Source organism: Colletes gigas, unplaced genomic scaffold (genome assembly GCF_013123115.1).
Source record: "Colletes gigas isolate AHSC1104 unplaced genomic scaffold, ASM1312311v1 Colletes_gigas_Sc00004, whole genome shotgun sequence".
Lineage (NCBI taxonomy): Eukaryota > Metazoa > Arthropoda > Insecta > Hymenoptera > Colletidae > Colletes > Colletes gigas.
The window spans coordinates 6,285,978-6,305,373 of record NW_025106633.1 but is presented as its reverse complement, the minus strand read 5'-3'; the positions used below and the strand labels follow the sequence as shown (position 1 = coordinate 6,305,373).

At 40.7% G+C, this 19,396-nt stretch overlaps 1 protein-coding gene across 1 annotated transcript in view; it reads right to left on the bottom strand.

Moving 5' to 3' along the window:
* LOC122405426 overlaps positions 1-19,396 on the bottom strand; it is a 99,804-nt gene that overhangs the window by 43,801 nt on the left and 36,607 nt on the right. Inside the window, exons 3-6 of the mRNA XM_043410148.1 lie at positions 6,339-6,759; positions 3,917-4,285; positions 2,862-3,250; positions 1-207 (exon numbers count right to left, since the gene is read on the bottom strand). Coding sequence (XP_043266083.1) covers positions 1-207; positions 2,862-3,250; positions 3,917-4,285; positions 6,339-6,759 — 1,386 coding nt within the window. The remainder of the gene's footprint in view (positions 208-2,861; positions 3,251-3,916; positions 4,286-6,338; positions 6,760-19,396) is intronic.

The window sequence follows — 19,396 nt, the reverse complement described above, 5'->3', positions numbered from 1 at the left end:
CTCTTTTATAGTCGTGTGCGCGTGCGAAAGGGCGGCCTCTTTGTCGGCCAAACTAGCTGCCAGGCTGAGACTTCGATCGGCCTCGTCCCTGGCTGCCCTCAGAAGACTCCAGCGTTCCCTTTCCCGCTCGCGTTCCCGTTCTTCCGATGGTATGCCAACTCCTTGCTGCTGAAGGCGTCCTAAGGTCGCCTCGTTCTCCCGCATCCGCTGTAATCAACGGTCAAAGAGACCCATATCCGGGCAGTAACTCCACCCAAAACCATCACCATCTAACAATGCATGCACGCGCACAAAGTGTGAAAGACTGCTTTGAAACAAAGGCTACCGAGATGATTAAACATTGCGACGGTATTGCAATTACAACCTATTCAAACCCGTGAGGCTGTTCAATTTAACCACACGTATACGCAATGTTGCGAATTTCCATCGAATCGGTGTTACGAGTGAGCTCCTTCGCTCGTTGAAATATGTTCGACCGTCTAACGAGATACAAATGTTCCCTCGTTGATGTTCGCGTTATCCAGAGAGATGTACTATTCCAGGAATTCTTGTCTCTGTTAGGCTTGATCGCATTGCAAGAAACGAACGCTCAAAATAAGCGAAACGTTAGAGAAAAACGTTCGATCAAAGTATATATGTATGTAGCTTTTTTATAAATTGTATGATTTTCGTGTGGTAACTTAACTTAAATATAGTTAAGGCTGATTTGTTAATAACGTTACGCCTTTTAATTGTTTCACATCTTTTTGTGAGTTAAACATCTGGTCTTTATGTATTTTTAAATTTCGTTCTTCTCGTTTTTAAAGAAGCATGGTTAGCTTACACCTACAATTTGTCTTGGAACTCATTTTCAACAGTCTCGTTAAAATTTAATTGATCGTCTTAGCTTCTTGATGAAAAATCATGTCACCCATATGTGGGTCACGTGGCAGTCAACGTGTCAAAGTATCGGTCACCGGTGACCACCACGACAGTAAATGTGTAAACAGTCAATAAAATAAATTGAAAGTGTCCGAGTCGACGTTGAAATTACGTACAGTTACCGATATCATTTCTAAATGCGAACAATTGCAAAAATCTGTAAAACGAGACGCGGTGATTGATTTTTTTTAAGCTCGTTGCCCCTCCTTTTTTCTCCCCAGGTTGTTATTGCCACTCGATTGGCCATGGTAACTCGATGCAGGTGCAATTTGTCGGTTTACAGGTGTCATGTACCTTCGCCTATTAGCCAGCAGGATATCAGCTACGGAGAACTTAATCCACTTATCTTTCCCTCGGGCGCAAGTAACTTCACGCTACGTATAACAGGTGTTGCAGCTGGTTTATCTGCTAAACTTTGGGACAACGAAATTATTGTCGCTTCGACGGATCGGTCAGGTGTTATACGTTCGCGAGTCAACGTTTCGGGGTTAAAAAATATCGGTGGAAACCACGGTCGCGCGTGTTTACGCGCGTTCGAGCGTAAAAGGGCGTCTATGCTCGTGGGAAAACGCGATTATAAAAGTTCAGACGGAGCGGGGACAAAAATATTTTAAATTCTTCTTTCGACGCTTTTGCGCAACGATTTTCGCGGGATTTAATGGATACAGGAAACGGAAGAGCCGTAACAAAATTATAATTCCAACGTATGATAACAAATGTAGATTATATTAAACTTACTGATTGGGGTTAATTGTCATTTATTCGAATATTGATATTTTCATGTATCGATGAATATTTGTCGTGTGAAAAAATGTTTCAAACAAAAATTGCATGTTTTATTATTCCACTTTTTGTATCGAATTACATTCTTCTTGGAGTGAAAAATAAATACGTAAGTTCGAAGTACAATGAACATTAATACTTTAATTATCAGATCAATTTCATTAGCTTCTCTTGTCTCGAGCGCGTTTTCTAGGGTTGGAGAGCTCAGTTACAAATCTACCCTCGTAGAAACGCGTGGCTTCGGGACCTCCGGGAGTCCTGGGGTTAAAATGTCCTGCAGCGTATCTGCGCAGGATGTTATAGAAACGGCAAACAGAGAGATACACGGAGTTATGTATCGAAGTTTGCGATATCGAACAACGGATGTACCCGAGATCGACGAGAATTCCTGTGTGTTTCGCGTTTCTGTTTGAACAGGAGAGAAAGGGGCGCGGGATGCTAAGCCGGGCGGATAAAAAATCATAGAAGCGAAGGTTCCATTTTCTTTTTTTTTTTTTTTTGTACAACGGTGACACGTCGAAGCTCGCTGGTGATGAAGTGGATTACGTACAGCGTGACAAGATGGAGGAGGATAATGCGAGAGAAAATTGCTCTATGGGAGAAAAATTGCCATAAGATTCGGAGCGAAACGTGTTTTCTTGGATGTTGAATTACAGAAAAAATCACGAGGACGTTTTTTTTAGGATGTATATAATTTAATTTCTTAATTTTGTGTTTCATTAAGGAGTAACAATGGTTTTTCTAATTATTCATTGAATGATGTACCTTTGGCAATCTATATTTTGAATACTTTGTTCTATTATGTAAATAGCGAATGCAGATTTTGGATTTCAAATTAACCCTTTTACAAGTCATATTCACCCTTTTCACAAATCCATTAAGCCATTGTTATGAAGATAAAATTGGATGTATAGGTACTATTTCAAAATAAAAATTCAACAAAAAATAATATAAAATACTTATTTGACATCGAAAGTACCAACTGTTCCCCTTTTGAGTGCTATCTTTTTAATTCTTGATCTGTGAAAGAGTTAATTTGGAGTACAGAGCCCGTATAACGGGTGTTTTGTCCAAACCAAGCGTGCTCGCGGATACTACGAGTGCCGAGCGGCCACAGCATGCGTAAAACGTCTGCGTTTGAGAAAGATTTCGCTCACCTGTTCGTAATTTCTTATGAAGTCGCGTAATTCCCGTTCCTTGTCCTCCAGCGTCCCGTAAAGAGCTTTCATTTGATTAAGCAGATCAAACTTCTCGGCCTTGAGCCTCTTTCGATCGGCCTTAAGAGCTTGAAGAGCTTCCTTGGCGTGTTGCAGTTCCATCTCGAGTGCGACGAATCGTGCCTCCTCCTCGAGTGCCGCATCCTCGGAACCAACCTCGCCACGCGCCGCTCCGCTCAGTAACAATCTCCTCAATCTTGCTACTTCTGCCACCAGCCGTTCGTTTTCCAATCGGAGTCTCCTTGTGCTGGCCAGCTCCACGAATCCGCCGCCACCGCTGCTACCGTGGATGTTCGACAGTCTAGACGCCACCAACGGATCGCCAATCCCTGAAGAAACATTCAATAATTTTATTGGAACACGGAACGTTCGTTGGAAGCCATCTTCAAGCCTTCCTTGCTCGGACAAACATTTTATCGGACTACTAACAAGTTAAAGCAGAATAATTTAACCTGACCAACCTTTACATTTGAATATTCCGACATTTTTGCCGAGGAACACTATTCGAATTTTAAAAAAATATTGCATGTGCAATCTTTAAGTATTTATGCAATCCTCGCCTAGTAGGTTTAGTAAATATTAGAAAAATTCACGGAACTCAACGACCTGATAAATTTTAATACCCAGTGTGGAATTAAATAAAGATTTCCTTTTTTATTTCTACTACTCGTGTCAGTAATTCACCCAACACCCAGTAACTTTAGTAAAAAGATCGTTTCTCGAACGTTCTCCAAACAAGACGCTCGGCGAGTCGATTTGTTCTTTTTTTTATCAAACTACGAATTTGCATAAACATCGAGGCCCCCAGTCACGGAGGTTTCCACGTTCGTAAAAAACTCGACTTGCATTCATCTTAAGCCCAGCTACGTTTAATTCCACGGAATCGCAGGAACGTAGGAACGAACGAGTCCGCTGGTAGAACAATCGCAGACAGTGAATGTACGGGAGCGAAGCTGAAAGGGAAGGCTTCCATAATTAAATGCTGGGTTACCCACCCAGGGAATTAACCGGGGACGAGGGTCTGCTGCCCGGGGCTGGTCCAGGTGGTTCATTATCCTCTTCGACCCGCACCTCGCCATCCACCAGATCCTTGTCGATGTCCTTCTCGTGATCGTTCATTTCCTTGCTGGAACGCAGCGAGTCGCGATTCGTCGATATTCGTAATCTCTCCACGCTGGATCGATCGCTGCCGCCGCGGTGAAGGAAGTTGCTTCTGTTTGTGGATCCTCGATCCGGGCTGGCGCTGCCCGATCGCGAGTCCACGCTTCCGCCGGAACCGCCCAATCGTGTTTTTTCCAGGGCCGGGGCGTAAGGACGACGCGCTTTCTCGCTCGGGCTGCGACTTGGCGAGCCATTCCGTTTCTCTGCACCAAAAATTTCATCCTTTTAGTCACAAGGGACGCTAAACTATAATTGTTTATTTCGTTACTTAAACACTTAGTCATTTCTATGTATGTATGTAGCTTCTGTATAAAAATTGATGTGATTTAGAAGCCACTCTGATTGCCAATCGAGCCTCAATTATTTTGGATTTATTTGGTATTAAAAATGGCGTGTAATGTTCAACAGTTCATCATGGTAGTTGTTATTTTGAAGTGATCTATGCCACTGACATTAGGAGTAAAATAACTGGAATAAATATTAAAAAATTGACAAAGCGCCGGTCACCGGTGACCGTCACGCCATTCCACGCGTTAGACGAAATTTCGCAGTTAAATTGTTATGGTACGGGGACGAAAGTATTACATTCGTGTTAAAGTGAAAACACAGTACACCTTGTCGTCCCTAATTTTATTACGCGAACGTCTCAGTTAAGTTTAATCAAAGTGGACTGGTCCCAGGGTCGCCGACGCAATATATCCGGCAAAGTGATTAAATTTCGCGTCTCGCGAGAAGAGATCATGCGTTTAAAAAGTAATGCAATCTCGTACTGGTCAGAGAAGAGAGTCGACAGAGGCTGACAGACGGTACGGCGGGGTTTGGTTGTCCCGGTTCCTACAGAGTGTTACAAGTTGGACAAGGAAATGGTGAGTCATGGCCAGCCGTAAAAGTGGCAGCAAGTAACTACGAGATATAAGGTGCACGGTGTTCCAGGGAATCAAGATAAAGTTTCGACTGTGAGCTACGCGAGAACTCCGGTTTCAAATTATTATATATCGCGGAACTTTCCGCGAAGCTTTGCATACATATGTCCGAAAACACGTGAGAAAGGAACGCATCCGCTGGAAAAGTTGGATCGTGTAAGAACACTTTCGCGCCCGACTGTTCGTATTGTTTCCACGGGATGATGGACGATGAACGATTCCTTCGAATTCTCTCTGTTAAACCTTCGACACCCAGATGATCCAATCGTTATTTCAAAATTATGTGATCGATGTACGGAGTAAGGAAGATACGAGTGAAATCAAATTGAGAAATTGCAAAATCTAATTATTGATATAAAAAGTAGAATATTTGAAGTAATCAAACATAAGTGTGGCTAAACTTACCACGACCGGTCAAATAAACGTTTTTAAACCCATTATCCCACTGTCCCAATGTCTTAGAACGTGTATTAAAAATACTAAAACTTTGAACGCGTGCAGCTCCGAAACTATTAGTGCTTTATTAATTATTGATGCATTGTTAGAAGCGGCAAAGCCTCCCCTTTAAAATGGTTTTTGAATTTTGTCGATCGGACTTTCCGTTTCCGAGATATCGCAATTTATGTAAAAGGCTATTTTTCTTAATTTGACTATCTCTGTCTCCGTCTGACGCGTCGCGCTGGACCTCTTTGTCGCACGTGAGACGTGACTCTCGTGACCTAGTTTCGAGCGTAGTATTTCCAAGAATTTACTACGCACTGTTTACTATTTTCGCGCGCGCGAATTCATTGATCCCAATGAACGTAAACAAACGCTTCGGACCCTTATCTCTCCGTAACTAGCCACCGCATCGACTTGAAACTAAAATCGCTATATCTCCGGAACTAATTGAGCTATCGACTCGTACGTACGCTCGTTTTAAAGGGCATTTCATCCCCTATCTAATGATCATATCACCTACCATCATTTTTGCTATCTTCTATGTTTATTTGGAAATTTACTTTGACGCTACATACCCAAAGACGTTTCAGCAATTTCTACTGATCGTACATCTAGTGTACGACAAAACTGGATCATAAATTGTTCATTTAATTGAAAATTAATTTAAATTTGTATACAGGGTGATTCTTAAAATGCATGCTTTGAAATGAAATAATTTTGTTTTAAATTCTAAATATTAATCTTCAGTTTTCTATTATTCCCTAATTATTTTTTACTATTTCTTGAGTAATACTATCAACATTCTTGCCATCTTTACTCAAAATGGAAGTGTTCACGCAGAAGTTTCGACCACTGTTTTTCAATATATTCTTAATAGTTTTTTTAAACGTACCTATGGGGCTTGCTCGTCGATCTATGGGGCTGGTTCTCTCCTTCCTATCGACCGGGCTGGTTCTCTTATCGATGGGGCTGGCTGATTTGTCGCTGGCCGAGCTTCTCTTTTCCACGGGGCTGCTGCCAGCGCTGAGCCTTTTCCCATCCTCCTGCGATTGTTGTTGCTGAACCTCCGTCGCCTCCTGCGTCCCGGCGTTGCTGTTATTCGTCGCGCTGCCGGTGGCGTTATTGTTGCTGTTGCCACCAGCGGCTGTACTGTTTCCCGCACCGTTATTATTGTTTAGTACCACCGGCAAAGCGCTACGGACATCCCTTAACTCTCCACGGAGCGTGGCGCACTCGCCCCTCGCTCGTTCCAGCTCCCCGTCAAGCCGGGCGCCTGTCGCTGCGTTCTCCTCCACCATCACGCGAAATTTTGCCTGAAAACAGAAATAAAAAACATCGAGGATTTAACGGGAAAGCCCTTCGAGCTCCAGGAGTGTTGAAAATGTACATCGAAAAAGAGGAGAATGCTAATCCTTCACTAATGAGCACGAATTGCGAGCAACCGGCCCCGTTACTGTGAAATACACTTAATTGCTCGAACTTCGTCGTGTACCAACGAAATAGATTTCGAACGAATTCTTTCCAATTGCCATTAGTCGTCGGAACGAAATATAAAAAATAAAACGAAGTGAGAAAATCGTATTCGTACGCTATAACGGTGATTCGTTATACTTGAAAAAAGGATTGTTTTTTATGAATTGTGTTGTCTTTGAAAATGGTATGACTAAATTTTTTTGTATGTTGAGATACTTAAGGGTTTGTATTTAAATTTAAAAAGGAAATTAAATAAAATGAAACTAAACGAAATAAGCTTAAATAAACTAAATGAAAGACAAGACAAAAACTACTTTCTAAATAGAGAAGTAACACAATTGTAATAAACAACATTTGGTAAAACTAAATACATGGAATTCATAAGAAATAAGGATTTTAGTTCCTTTATAGTGAATCACAATTATAGTGTACGAATATGAGCGATCATAAATCTTGGTCACTGACAACAAATTTGACAACTTACAACTTGTTTTCAAATTTCTTAAGAATCATGGTGTCCTTAAATATGAAATTATACGCAGTAATTATAAGATTTTTAATAGATTTCTTAGTGAGTAATAAATAAAAAATCTTAGTGAGAGCAAAAGACACAGAGTCCCGACGAAATGCTTCGCAATTTATCGACACCGATCACACGGGCGAAATTTCGATGGACGTTAATCAAAACTTTTCGCTGAATTTTTATCCCCGGGAATGAAATAATGGACGCGACCCCTTATTTGCTCGACGGACTCACCCTTTTTTTTTCCGTCCCCGAGCGGCGGGGGAAAACGAAGGGGGAAGAGGAAATGAAAGAGATCGGGGGCGAAAGAATGCGCGGAGGAGAAAGTATTGAAAGTTCCATGAAGTTCGGAAACGGCCCGTAATGCCCGTGGCTGGGAACTACACGTTGCGCGCCGACGTTTCGCGAAGTTGGCAACGCGAACAAAATACGCCCGGTGATAAAAGTTTGCTTCGAAGCAAATATTAATAAGCCTACCGCGGTCACGGAACACGAATCTCATTGTACCGCCCTTCCAGCTCTGTCCGAAAAGCTTCTAAAAAGTAGGATCGTACGAGGCTTTTCGATAAGAACGATCGAACTTTCAACCGTCGCCGCTGCCATATTCGTTATTCCGTCGATGGCGAACGCTTATGGTTTCCTTCGAATAAATAGAAAAATATAGGGGAGTTGCTTTCGGTGCACGAATCGCGTGCCAATAATAGGGGAGACCGGGGCTAGAAGTTCCGGGGCTAAGTTGTCACGACGGTTATACCTTTAAGATGAGAAAAGATAGCATTGGGCTTTCAATTATTTTGCAAACATAAACTGATCACGCCACGCTGGCAAGCATTTTAATAGCATCTGTCATGGCGAATTGTATAGTTTCAAACAAGAGTTAGTCACGTATTAAATATAATTATTTAATGTTAATATTGTTTATTGTTCTGTCGTTATAAATTTAATAACATTTACCAACACGTTGTAATAGCATTTATTAGAATATTCGAATATATAAAGTGGCACTTAGTACTATTATTATTTATTTAATCTTAGGATGACTTCCAGTTTACACCTTCACATTTTTCTATATAGTCAGCTATTTCTAATTGCACATGCTTTTAACCCCTTCCATTATTTACCATACAATTTAATAATCTATTAAACTTAAGTGGTACCTAGTACTCGACAGAGGAACACAGAACAAGAAACATAGAACAGCTCCAGAGTAATCTGCGATGGCCAGAAATATAGTTGTTCGCGCACAGTGGAACGTCAGCACAAACTTCATGGACAGATTGAACACTGAATCCAATCTTCGTTTACGTCTTCTAGGCTGACTGCACAAATGCTTTCAGCAGCGTCTTTGTTTTCCTCCTTTACGGCTCCGGCTTATTCCTCTCGCTTGGTTGATTTGCTATCTTCTTCCTTAGATTCCTCTTCCGTCTTCTATCCATTGTATATCTATCCATTGTATACACGTGTTACACATTTACACACGTGCCCGAGTGTTTGCAAATTTTATCGCACCGCGAAACGCTTGCCAGTGAAAGCTGCGTGCTGGAACTTGCCCAATTGGGCATCGAGTGCAACATGGTTGATCCAGATAAAGCCGATTCCCATGAATCATCGTGGAATCCATCGTATGGAATAATGGATCTCTCCTGTTCCAGCAAACGCGGCATTCTGTTCATTGGGATAGGTCAATGATTAGGGAATGTAGCTCTTGCGGTTAGACACGAATGTCGATGAGGCGGACGTTATAGGACCGCCCGAAAGGCATACTGACTGTCATTAATCAGGTCATGTTTGACACTTGACCTTCCTCGGGCAAACAAGACTCGATATCACGAGATATGAAATCCAAGAGCTTGTCAGCGTTAATAATTTCGCCCTGCGACGTTTCGAAGGGTCAATATGATACGTTGATACGATAATAAGGTCTTCGATCCTATGAAACATATCTGGACGCTACTGCATGCAGTCTACGGTCAATTTCGGGTCTTTCCTACCCCTAACACAATAATGATTCTTAAAATGAACCTCATGATTCGTAAGTTGAATACTTCTATCCCTCCTCAACTGGGGAGCATCCTTCATAAAGCCACAGAAGCGTGTAAAGATGACATTTAAAAACGATACGAGCTGGGGCGACGTTCACTTTACGAATCATCGCTGTAATCGAATTGAGAGGTGCAATTCGGTTAAGACGACAGAATGGAAATTGACCGAATTTCGTTGCACGGTCGATCGCGCTCGGACTTTGATCGCAATCATCCTTAAAAACTGATCGCCCTACGGTATGATTGATTGCACTTTCGGTCGGATAAGAAGCGAAGGGAAGGCGGAGGATAAACGAAGAGAAGAGGGAGTCGACGGGCAGCGGTGAGCCACTGTTGGCCAAGTTCCAGGGACACAAAAGGATAGCCTGGGAGGATAAAGGCGTCGCGAACTTGTTGCTTTCCCAGAGGCGCCTTCCATTTTCCCTTCATCGCGAATGCCACGGCGACGAACCGTGCTCACGCCCTCCTCGCGCCCGTGAATCGCATGATCACCGATAAATTTCTCTTGAAGTGCCGGAGTGCCTTTACGCCAAAAGGTTCTGCGTACTGCACGTGACAGGCTTAGCGTCGGTTCGCCTATTAACGCCCAAACACGGAAAGACCATCGTAGACTACGAATCTCTCGCACTTTACCCACGGTACTAACTTCGTCCATATTTTAAAGGTATATTCTATTTTACATCTTACAAAAAATCGAGTCTTTCTCTTAAATTTTCTTGAACAACAGTCGTACCAAATTACGTGAAAACTGTTTCAAACTGCTATGATTATTTTTCGAAGGTCTCCTTGAATTTATGCAACCGAAAAGAGTAAGTGAAACTGATAATGAGTAAAGAAGATATTCGTTAAACAAGGGAATAGACCAGTTATTGATAATTAGCAAACTCTTTAATTATCAATCCCTTCTCCAACGCTTTATCGAGCTTCGTCGAAGCTGGAATACGAGTCTGCAAAGTTTCTAACTGCCTCTCGTAAACACCGTCTGCGCACGATGTTGGAGCCCCGCGATCTTTTCCCGATCTGTGCTCTAATTAATATGTTAAAGCAAACGATTTATTTGCCCGTCGCGGTCTACGGTTTCCCCTCGCGCTTCTCACGCTCGTTGCTCGAGACGTAGCAAAGCCGGGACGTTAATTGCATCGACGAATCTTGTCGAGTAGTTTATCGAAGATCAACGTGAAACTAACAACGAGACGATATCTGCTCGACTATGCGTCCGGATGGCGTCGATACCATCGGGCCACGGCGGTCTACTTGCAACACGGGATGTTTTATTCTCCGTCGTAGATGTAATCTCTGAAACGTTGACCTATATGCTGAACCGAAATACTCCGATAGGCCGGTAACGCGGCACACGTCGTGTGCACATGCTGCGGGGCTATACACACGGCCCTTAAATACATAAAGCATCTAGAGGCATTGTAATGAAGTCGCGGTAAACTAAACTGCGTTTGCATTGCTATTCCTGGCGTACCAACGGTGTATTGTCCGACGCAACGCTGGGGTAGACGCCCAGAAACTCTGGCAAAAATTCAAAGTCCGACGACTCGAAAACTCACGGGTCTCGTCGAAATTACAGTTGACAATATTTCGTAATAGAACCAAAAGCAAATTAATATGTTCAACTGGTCAGTTAAAGATTACCTCGATATTTATTAAATATTGTAAAGGAGCTTTTATTGCCTCGAAAATATAGCAAATTATTTATGTATTTTTAAGCTTTTACTTAAAACTACTTTAAATATACTTATTCAGTTATTGCAAACGTAGTAAAGATTCTTAAAATGAACTCTATATGTGATTCGTAAGTTGAACATCCTCATTTCACCTTAAGAATCACTGCTTATTAAGTGTATTCGCGAATGTAGTACAGTAAAGATTCTTAAATTGAACTCCAGACGTGATTCGTAAATTGAACATTCCCATTTCACCTTAAGAATCATTTCTTATTAAGTGTATTCGCGAATGTAGTACAGTAAAGATTCTTAAATTGAACTCCAGACGTGATTCGTAAATTGAACATTCCCATTTCACTTTAAGAATCATTGCTTATTAAGTGTATTTGCACACGTAGTACAGTAAAGATTCTTAAATTGAACTCCAGACGTGATTCGTAAATTGAACATTCCCATTTCACCTTAAGAATCATTTCTTATTAAGTGTATTCGCGAATGTAGTACAGTAAAGATTCTTAAATTGAACTCCAGACGTGATTCGTAAATTGAACATTCCCATTTCACCTTAAGAATCATTTCTTATTAAGTGTATTCGCGAATGTAGTACAGTAAAGATTCTTAAATTGAACTCCAGACGTGATTCGTAAATTGAACATTCGCATTTCACCTTAAGAATCATTGCTTATTAAGTATATTCGCGAATGTAGTACAGTAAAGATTCTTAAATTGAACTCCAGACGTGATTCGTAAACTGAACATTCCCATTTCACTTTAAGAATCATTTCTTATTAAGTGTATTCGCGAATGTAGTATAGTAAAAATTCTTAAATTGAACTCCAGACGTGATTCGTAAATTGAACATTCCCATTTCACTTTAAGAATCATTTCTTATTAAGTGTATTTGCAAACATAGTATACTAATAATTCTTAAAATGAACTCTCCGAGGATCGTTTAGAAAATGTCTGCCGGAAAATTCGAACTCGAAAACCGGAAGTGGAAACATCCGCCGCTGAAAGCGTTTCCATGAATTACGTCGGAGAGAAGACGATGCAGTAATTATTGAGTTTGCCGTTGCATATGACGCTGGAAAAATAAGACTCGAGGAAAAATGAAGAGGAATAGGAGAGGGGTCCGGGGAGGAGGAATGATGCAGAGAATGAGCATTACGGAACCCACTCGAATTTATGAAATTGCAATTTCAGCCTCCAGTTCCACCGCACCAGGGCAATTTATCTCGCAGTGCAAGGAAGGAAAATAATCCGTTTCCTTATTCCCTTTTGCCGTATTTTCTACCCCCGTGGTGACCGTAACAACCTTCACGAATATCATTCTCGAATGTTTCTTAAACCAACAAATTGGAAGATTCGCGAACCTCGTAATAGAGAATAATGATCGGATCAAAATCGTACGACCGCCCGTAATTCATCCACCTACTTTCCAATTGGCTACTTTCGAATACAGAGATTCTAGCTGGACGCTGCTTCTACTCGTTGCAACAATTAAATTTCGTGTCGTTCAAGTTTTCCTTGCAGAAAATATAATATTTTTCTATCATCAACAAATGAGATATTTAACACTGTTTTAACCAAAGATATTGAAAGATACTTTTAACAATTTTAATTCGAAACTGTTAACTATATAAATACAGATAAAAAAGATAGGGGTCAAATATTTTAATTTTTCATAATCTTATCTAGGTGAAATCAGCCTTTGAAGTGTTTCTCGACAAGGACTGTCACTCTGACTGTAACGGGAAGTTCTGCAACGATCCAAGCAGTGGAAGTTAGATCCTTTATCACTCAGCAATCTTCTTTCTACCTTTCTTTTTGATTCCTTCATGGATTTCCGCCATCTGTTAGTCGTTCTACTTTTTGCCTCTTCGATTGACGCTGATGCCAGTACTCGTCTTTTCTTGCATTCGCCGCTAGTTCGCCGACGCGGCCTCGAAAAGGAAAAGGTTTTTCGTCAAAGTGGTTTGCGGAGTCTGAACACGAGCTAACTTTGACAAATTTTCTTGAGGGAAGCTGGGGGAGATAGGGAGACTTTTGACGAAGTTTCTGGAACTCCAGCAGTTGGGTGAATATTCTCTCAGAAATTGGCGATCTCGAGTGAAAATTAACGTCACTGTGATTGAAAGTAGAAGCAATAACTTTCCGGTTACCGATTTACCCTATTTCATCGTACAGTGTGTGTCAAACAGATGAATTTCGTTTGCTACTCCGTTTACTATTAACTGCAAAATTCCTGGAACCGTTTGCCCCCTTTCTCGTACGTTAATTAAAAACCCTGCAAAATTTTTTTTAAAACAGAACCACAAAGTTGTACAAAATTAACGCTCGCTCTGTAGGTTGGCACCAAAAGCGAAATACTCCCTGAAATAGGTTTCTGTTTTAAAAAACGCGATGAAAGATCCACTTGGTAGTGTGATTATTGTTTAGCGTGTAGGTAGTTATTAAAAAAAAAAATAACTATGATAATAAAAGAAGTTTTAAATCAATCCCCAACGGTGCTAGTTTGGAACGAGTGCCTCGATTTGATGAAATGCATATGGTTTCGGGTGTAGTACGTCAGAAATATCGTTTCACATCTGAACCACAGAAGAATTACGGTCATTCATAGCCGCGGGAGTTTACGGAATTAGTAGCAACGAGCCTGCATGACACGAAACAACAGGAAACGTGGACCGCCATGCTATTTAAATCATACGTCCCTTGTCGTGTTTCTAATGTAGGTCAAACTCAAATTATACACGATAAAGTATTTTAAGATGTAATTTCTACGGTCAGCAGCGAGTCAACTTGAAAACGTGTGCCTTTCGAAAGATTTTCTATTCACGAATATTATGAATTACACTTTTACAAGATGTTTATTAACCATACTATTTGTAATTCTTATTAATTTATTTTCGTGTATCGTATCATATGTATACTCTAATGGGGTTACAATAAAATACTATTATCATTCCCTTGGAAGGAGCAAACAATTTTTCTCAAAGACATATTGTTCTAAAAGAAATAACATCGTTTAAAATTGGTTGACCAACGTTACCAAAATAAATAAATAAGCAAATACGTTGCAACCCAATAATTGGGAATACCGCCATTAACAGATCATTTGCACGTACTAAATTAATGAAAAGACGACAGAGTGTCGCGGAGGCTCGAAAATGGGGAAAATGGCGGCGCCACTTAACACTAGATTGCCCAAGGAAGTCATTTTGACTGCTTTTTAATTTCAATTAGAAAAACAATTATGTATATAACGACACAATTTCTTAGAATTTTGTGACTTTTTGCACAACATATACAATGCGTTTATTAATAATTGTAGTTACCTCCCCCCTTCTCCATTTCCGGTATATATATATGTGTTATACCTATATCGCCCAAAAGCAGTCATTTTGACTGCTTGGGAAATTTTAAATAATCAAATGACTCTTATTATTGAATTGAGTAAATTTCTTATATGACCAGTTCGACTATGTATTGAAATAACAGTTTTCATTTTTTTTCGATTACCAACACATGATAACATACAAGTACATGATAAATTGTCGATTTGGGCGTACCTAACCCAGACCTAACCCAGACATAACCCAGACCTAACCCAGACCTAACCCAGACATAACCCAGACCTAACCCAGACCTAACCCAGACTTAATTCAGACTTATTCCAGACCTAACCCAGACCTAACCCAGACATAACCCAGACCTAACCCAGAACTAACCCAGACTTAATTCAGACTTATTCCAGACCTAACCTAGACCTAACCCAGACCTAACCCAGACATAACCCAGACCTAACCCAGACCTAACCCAGACATAACCCAGACTTAACCCAAACCTAATCCAGACCTAACCCAGACCTAACCCAGATCTAACTCAGACCTAACCCAGACTTAATTCAGACTTATTCCAGACCTAACCCAGACCTAACCCAGACATAACCCAGACCTAACCCAGACCTAACCCAGACCTGACCCAAACCTAACCCAAACCTAATTCAGACCTAACCCAGACCTAACCCAGATCTAACTCAGATCTAACTCAGACCTAACTCAGACCTAATCTGGGTTAGGTCTGGATTAGGTTTGGGTTAGGTTTGGGTCAGGTCTGGGTTAGGTTTGGGTCAGGTCTGGGTTAGGTCTGGGTTAGGTCTGGGTTAGGTTTGATAAATTGCAGTTTCTCAATAAGCTAAAGTAGTACTTGTTATTCGAATCTTTATGCAGTGATACTTGTTCTAACAAGTTGTTTATTTTATTTCTGCGCCCTAAATTCATAATATTATAACATAATATTAAAAATTAATTTTAAACAAATTTCTTTACACATTAGTTAATCTTTCACAATGCAGTCATTTTGACTGCTTTTGGGCAATATAGGTATATACTAAGTTTCAGTCTTTCTAGTGTTAATAGAAGCAATTCGTCAGAATTTTGAGAGTAAGCGTGGCCGGTCGCAATCAATCCAATTAATTCGTCCGGACTTAATCTTTGACGTCGGATCAAAGGGCTTCCCGATGCTCCGCGTTTCTTGCAATTCCAGAAATTACTTTCCTTCGGCTGGCTTTCCCGGTTTCGCGTCGCCGCAAACCCGCTGGTGGGCGCAATTAAAGCGAATCCGAGTTAACGTGTAACTTGGCGCCGTGGATCGCGAAAGGCAACGTCTCGAATCGCGAAAGACGGATTCCGGGGCTGCCCCGAGTGGTTCTCGAAAACAATTAAATCGGGCAGGTACATCTATCGTTAACCCCGTTTCACGAAGCTACGGAGCTCTCTTTTATTACGCGGTCGCAGTTGGCCGCCTCGTAATCGTTACGAAACACCCGTTCACGCCTCTGGTTTCGTTGTTTCTGCCGCCCCTTTGTCATTTTTTTTGCTCGCCCAAAGTTCTATTCGCGCGTTCCTTTTCCGTATTCCTTTTACATGCCGTAAGGTTACAGTACGCGTCCACGTGTAATTATGTCACGGTTTCTGCCGCCGCGACAGTCCCTTTGAACGTGGAAATAAACGAGTCCCTGCTGGTGGCTTTGCTCATTTTTAATGAAAGTAAATGCTCGTAACTTTATAAAAAAAACTACATTGTATAATAACATTTCAATCGAGGATCACCGTCTCCCCGAATTCTACAAATCTACTTATCGACGGAGCCATCTATTCAAAATGGCGATTCATTTCTATGACGAAATTAAGGTTACGTTCTATTTTAACGTCATTGAGATGAAAGCAATTGTTAACACCTCGATCGTCACGTAATTTATATATTAATTAATTCTCAAGTTGAAATGTTAAAGGAAATAAACAAATAACCAGTAATATTAAATAAGTTATGTAGTTTACAATTGTCAGCTTTTATATTTGCAATTTCAGTTTCCAAGTTTTTGTAGAAATCGTTTCTTAAAAAGACTTTATTTTTACGAGAGTTCGTTCGAATCAGGTCTCCGATACGAGCGGTCTTCACCGGGAAACCGGCGTCGCCGTTAGTCCGTGTTTAATTATAGACGCGAACGCATAATTTCGGCCGCGTTAAGTTTATATTCATCTGTCATGCTCCGAAAAGGTTCACTGCACCCGGCATACTACGGCTGATACGCCGCGCTACGCAAATTCGTAATTAATCGTTTACCCTACTAATTCACCGGACAGAATTTTAACACGGCTTTGTCGAAACGCTCGCGTACTCTTTGATCCGCGGCTGTTCGATCGATCCTTTTATCAGAAACTGATTGCGGTAATAACGCGTCAACGTTAATAAAAATTTATTAGAAACCTAATACTTTTGCTCATGCCTCCGGTGAAATCAATTTAAAGAATTTTGAAAATATTTTGTTGCTAGATAATCGAAGTTTGAAGAGGTAAAACTTGAAATACTAGTTTATAAAATTAATATCATTTTATTTGTTGAAAATCAAAAACTACGTATACACTTTTATAATGTTACATCGAAAGGTATTAAACGAAGTCTTCTATTCGTCTTTTTTAAACAAACATATCTTTTTCTATATTTACATAGCATCTAAATGAAAAGTGAAGCAAAATTAGCATTTATTGATTTCTTGAAAAATAGAAGACTTGCACATGGCAACAGAAGCGAGATAAAAATAGATTATTAGAATTTCAAAATAGTTCAGAGGGTTCTAATTTTTAAAAGATTGATATTTGACAGAAATAAACGAGAACTTTGGCTCGATAAGAAGGAACACTGTAATTTTCGACGACTTCGCGTGCCGCCCTCGCGCGTGGCCTCTTTTACGCGACGTTCGCGGTTAAACTCTGCCATATTCAAGCTTCCCCTCAACGAGATCGGGAGAAAAATTCTCGGCTCGGTGAAAGATGCACGTGCATTTGCATACGTACGACGGTATGAAATGTATTATACCAGCAATCGATTTCGCCGCATGCTCGACTCCGCTCGAGAGGCAACCCGGAGAAAGCTAAAGGTGCCATTGTTAACGCTCGTACAAAGTACTGTGCACGGTAAACATATCGGAAAGACTACTGGGTCACGATGTCTGGTAGTTTTAATCAGGCTACGAGTGTATACCCGTTGTAATTCCAACGTGACGTTAATACGTTCTCGTGCATTATCGCAACGACTTCCCCTGCTACGCTATTTGGCGAACTACCCGGGGGAAATGGCATGCTCAAACTCGAGGCTAGCCAAAATGTGTCGTACGATGTTTTCTACCAAACAGTTTCACACAAAATGTCTCGAATATTTTGGTCCATTCGACGCTCTACTAATGAAAGACTAAAATGTTGTGTAAAAGTCCATAAATGTTTTGTTGAGAAGCTGCAAAAGATAAAGGCATGCATACATAGACACATACTCTGATACAAGAAATGCTCCCATAGTTTCAATCGATCGATTAAAATTAGGCTATAAAGTGGAGCTTCGTTTATACAAACCAGTCGAGGGTGGTGCATAGTTTGGTTAATAGAGATCCATCAGCATTCTCATTAGCCCCAAACACACATGGATCGTTTCAAACGGAGCCAGACTCAAACAAAGTTGATTCACAATGTTTTACTCACGCAAATAAAATTGTAGGATTAAAGATTTGAATAAAATTCAATTAAAATTAATTGGGGATGAAGCTTTGGGGCAGAAAATTTTCAAGATGTATTTGCCTCTGTAAATCATCGATTTTAAATTTTGATTAATAAAAATTCTTTCGTTATTTATTTTAGTGTCCCTACGGCTGAACATTCGCTAGGGAATGTGGTATCAACATGACGTATGTTCTGCACATTATGCGTCGAGCGTGAGAATTGCCTTTGATGACGTTTTTCCGAATCGGTGGCCAGTTCGTTCGGCGCACTTAACACCGTTCAATTTTTTCCTTTGGGGAGCATTAAAGGACATTGCTTACAAAGAAAGACCAACGACTCTGGAAAATACGAGGCACGAGGATCGTTGCAGCGTGTGCTGGAAGAAAAATTTTGTGAATTCAGCTTACGCGATTAACCCTCTATACAAATAATTAACGAAAGACAAAATTGTCTAAATGCTTCGTTTCATTCGTTATTATACATATCTGTGTCGTATCTAATAAACATCGAGTCAACCAAATACTTAATTTAAACAAACAAGGATTTTTATTTTTTTAACTAAGTTTCATCGTACCGAAAAATCTGAAAAAATGACACATTAATAACCACAATAAGGCAAACAAACTGTAAAAGTATAAACGTGGTTACTCGATAATTTCAATATAAAATTGGCATTTTTAAACTTTCTTAAAACTTCGACGTGTGCATCTTAAAAAGAACCATTTCGATTGTATAAGAATTTAGGCAGAAGAGAGACCTTCATTTTCGAAATATTGTGTTTCAGATTTTAACTAGTTTTTAGCTATTTGGGGCCATTTTGCGTCGGTGTGTCGAGGTTCGAACAAGAAGCAAACGCGGCGAAACGTTGCTTCTCGAATAAAAATAGAGAAACGTTACGTGGGAAGGCTTCCATTCGAACCGGAAGCTCGTGGTTTTTCGTGGATCATGCGCACCGTTAAACGGGCAATTCGCTGTTTCGCCCGAGTCGGAGGGGATCGCGGAAAAGGGTTCGCGTTTCAAATGCAAATAGGGACACGCCGCTACGCATAAGAGGGCGAACTTAGCACTTTTCAGAGGTGGCCGCCAAGCTTCCAGTTCGATAAAGAGTATAAAAACAATTAAACGCCGCGGCTCAGCTTCCATTGACGTTTCACACGCCGCGATCACGCCAACCCGAACAAACG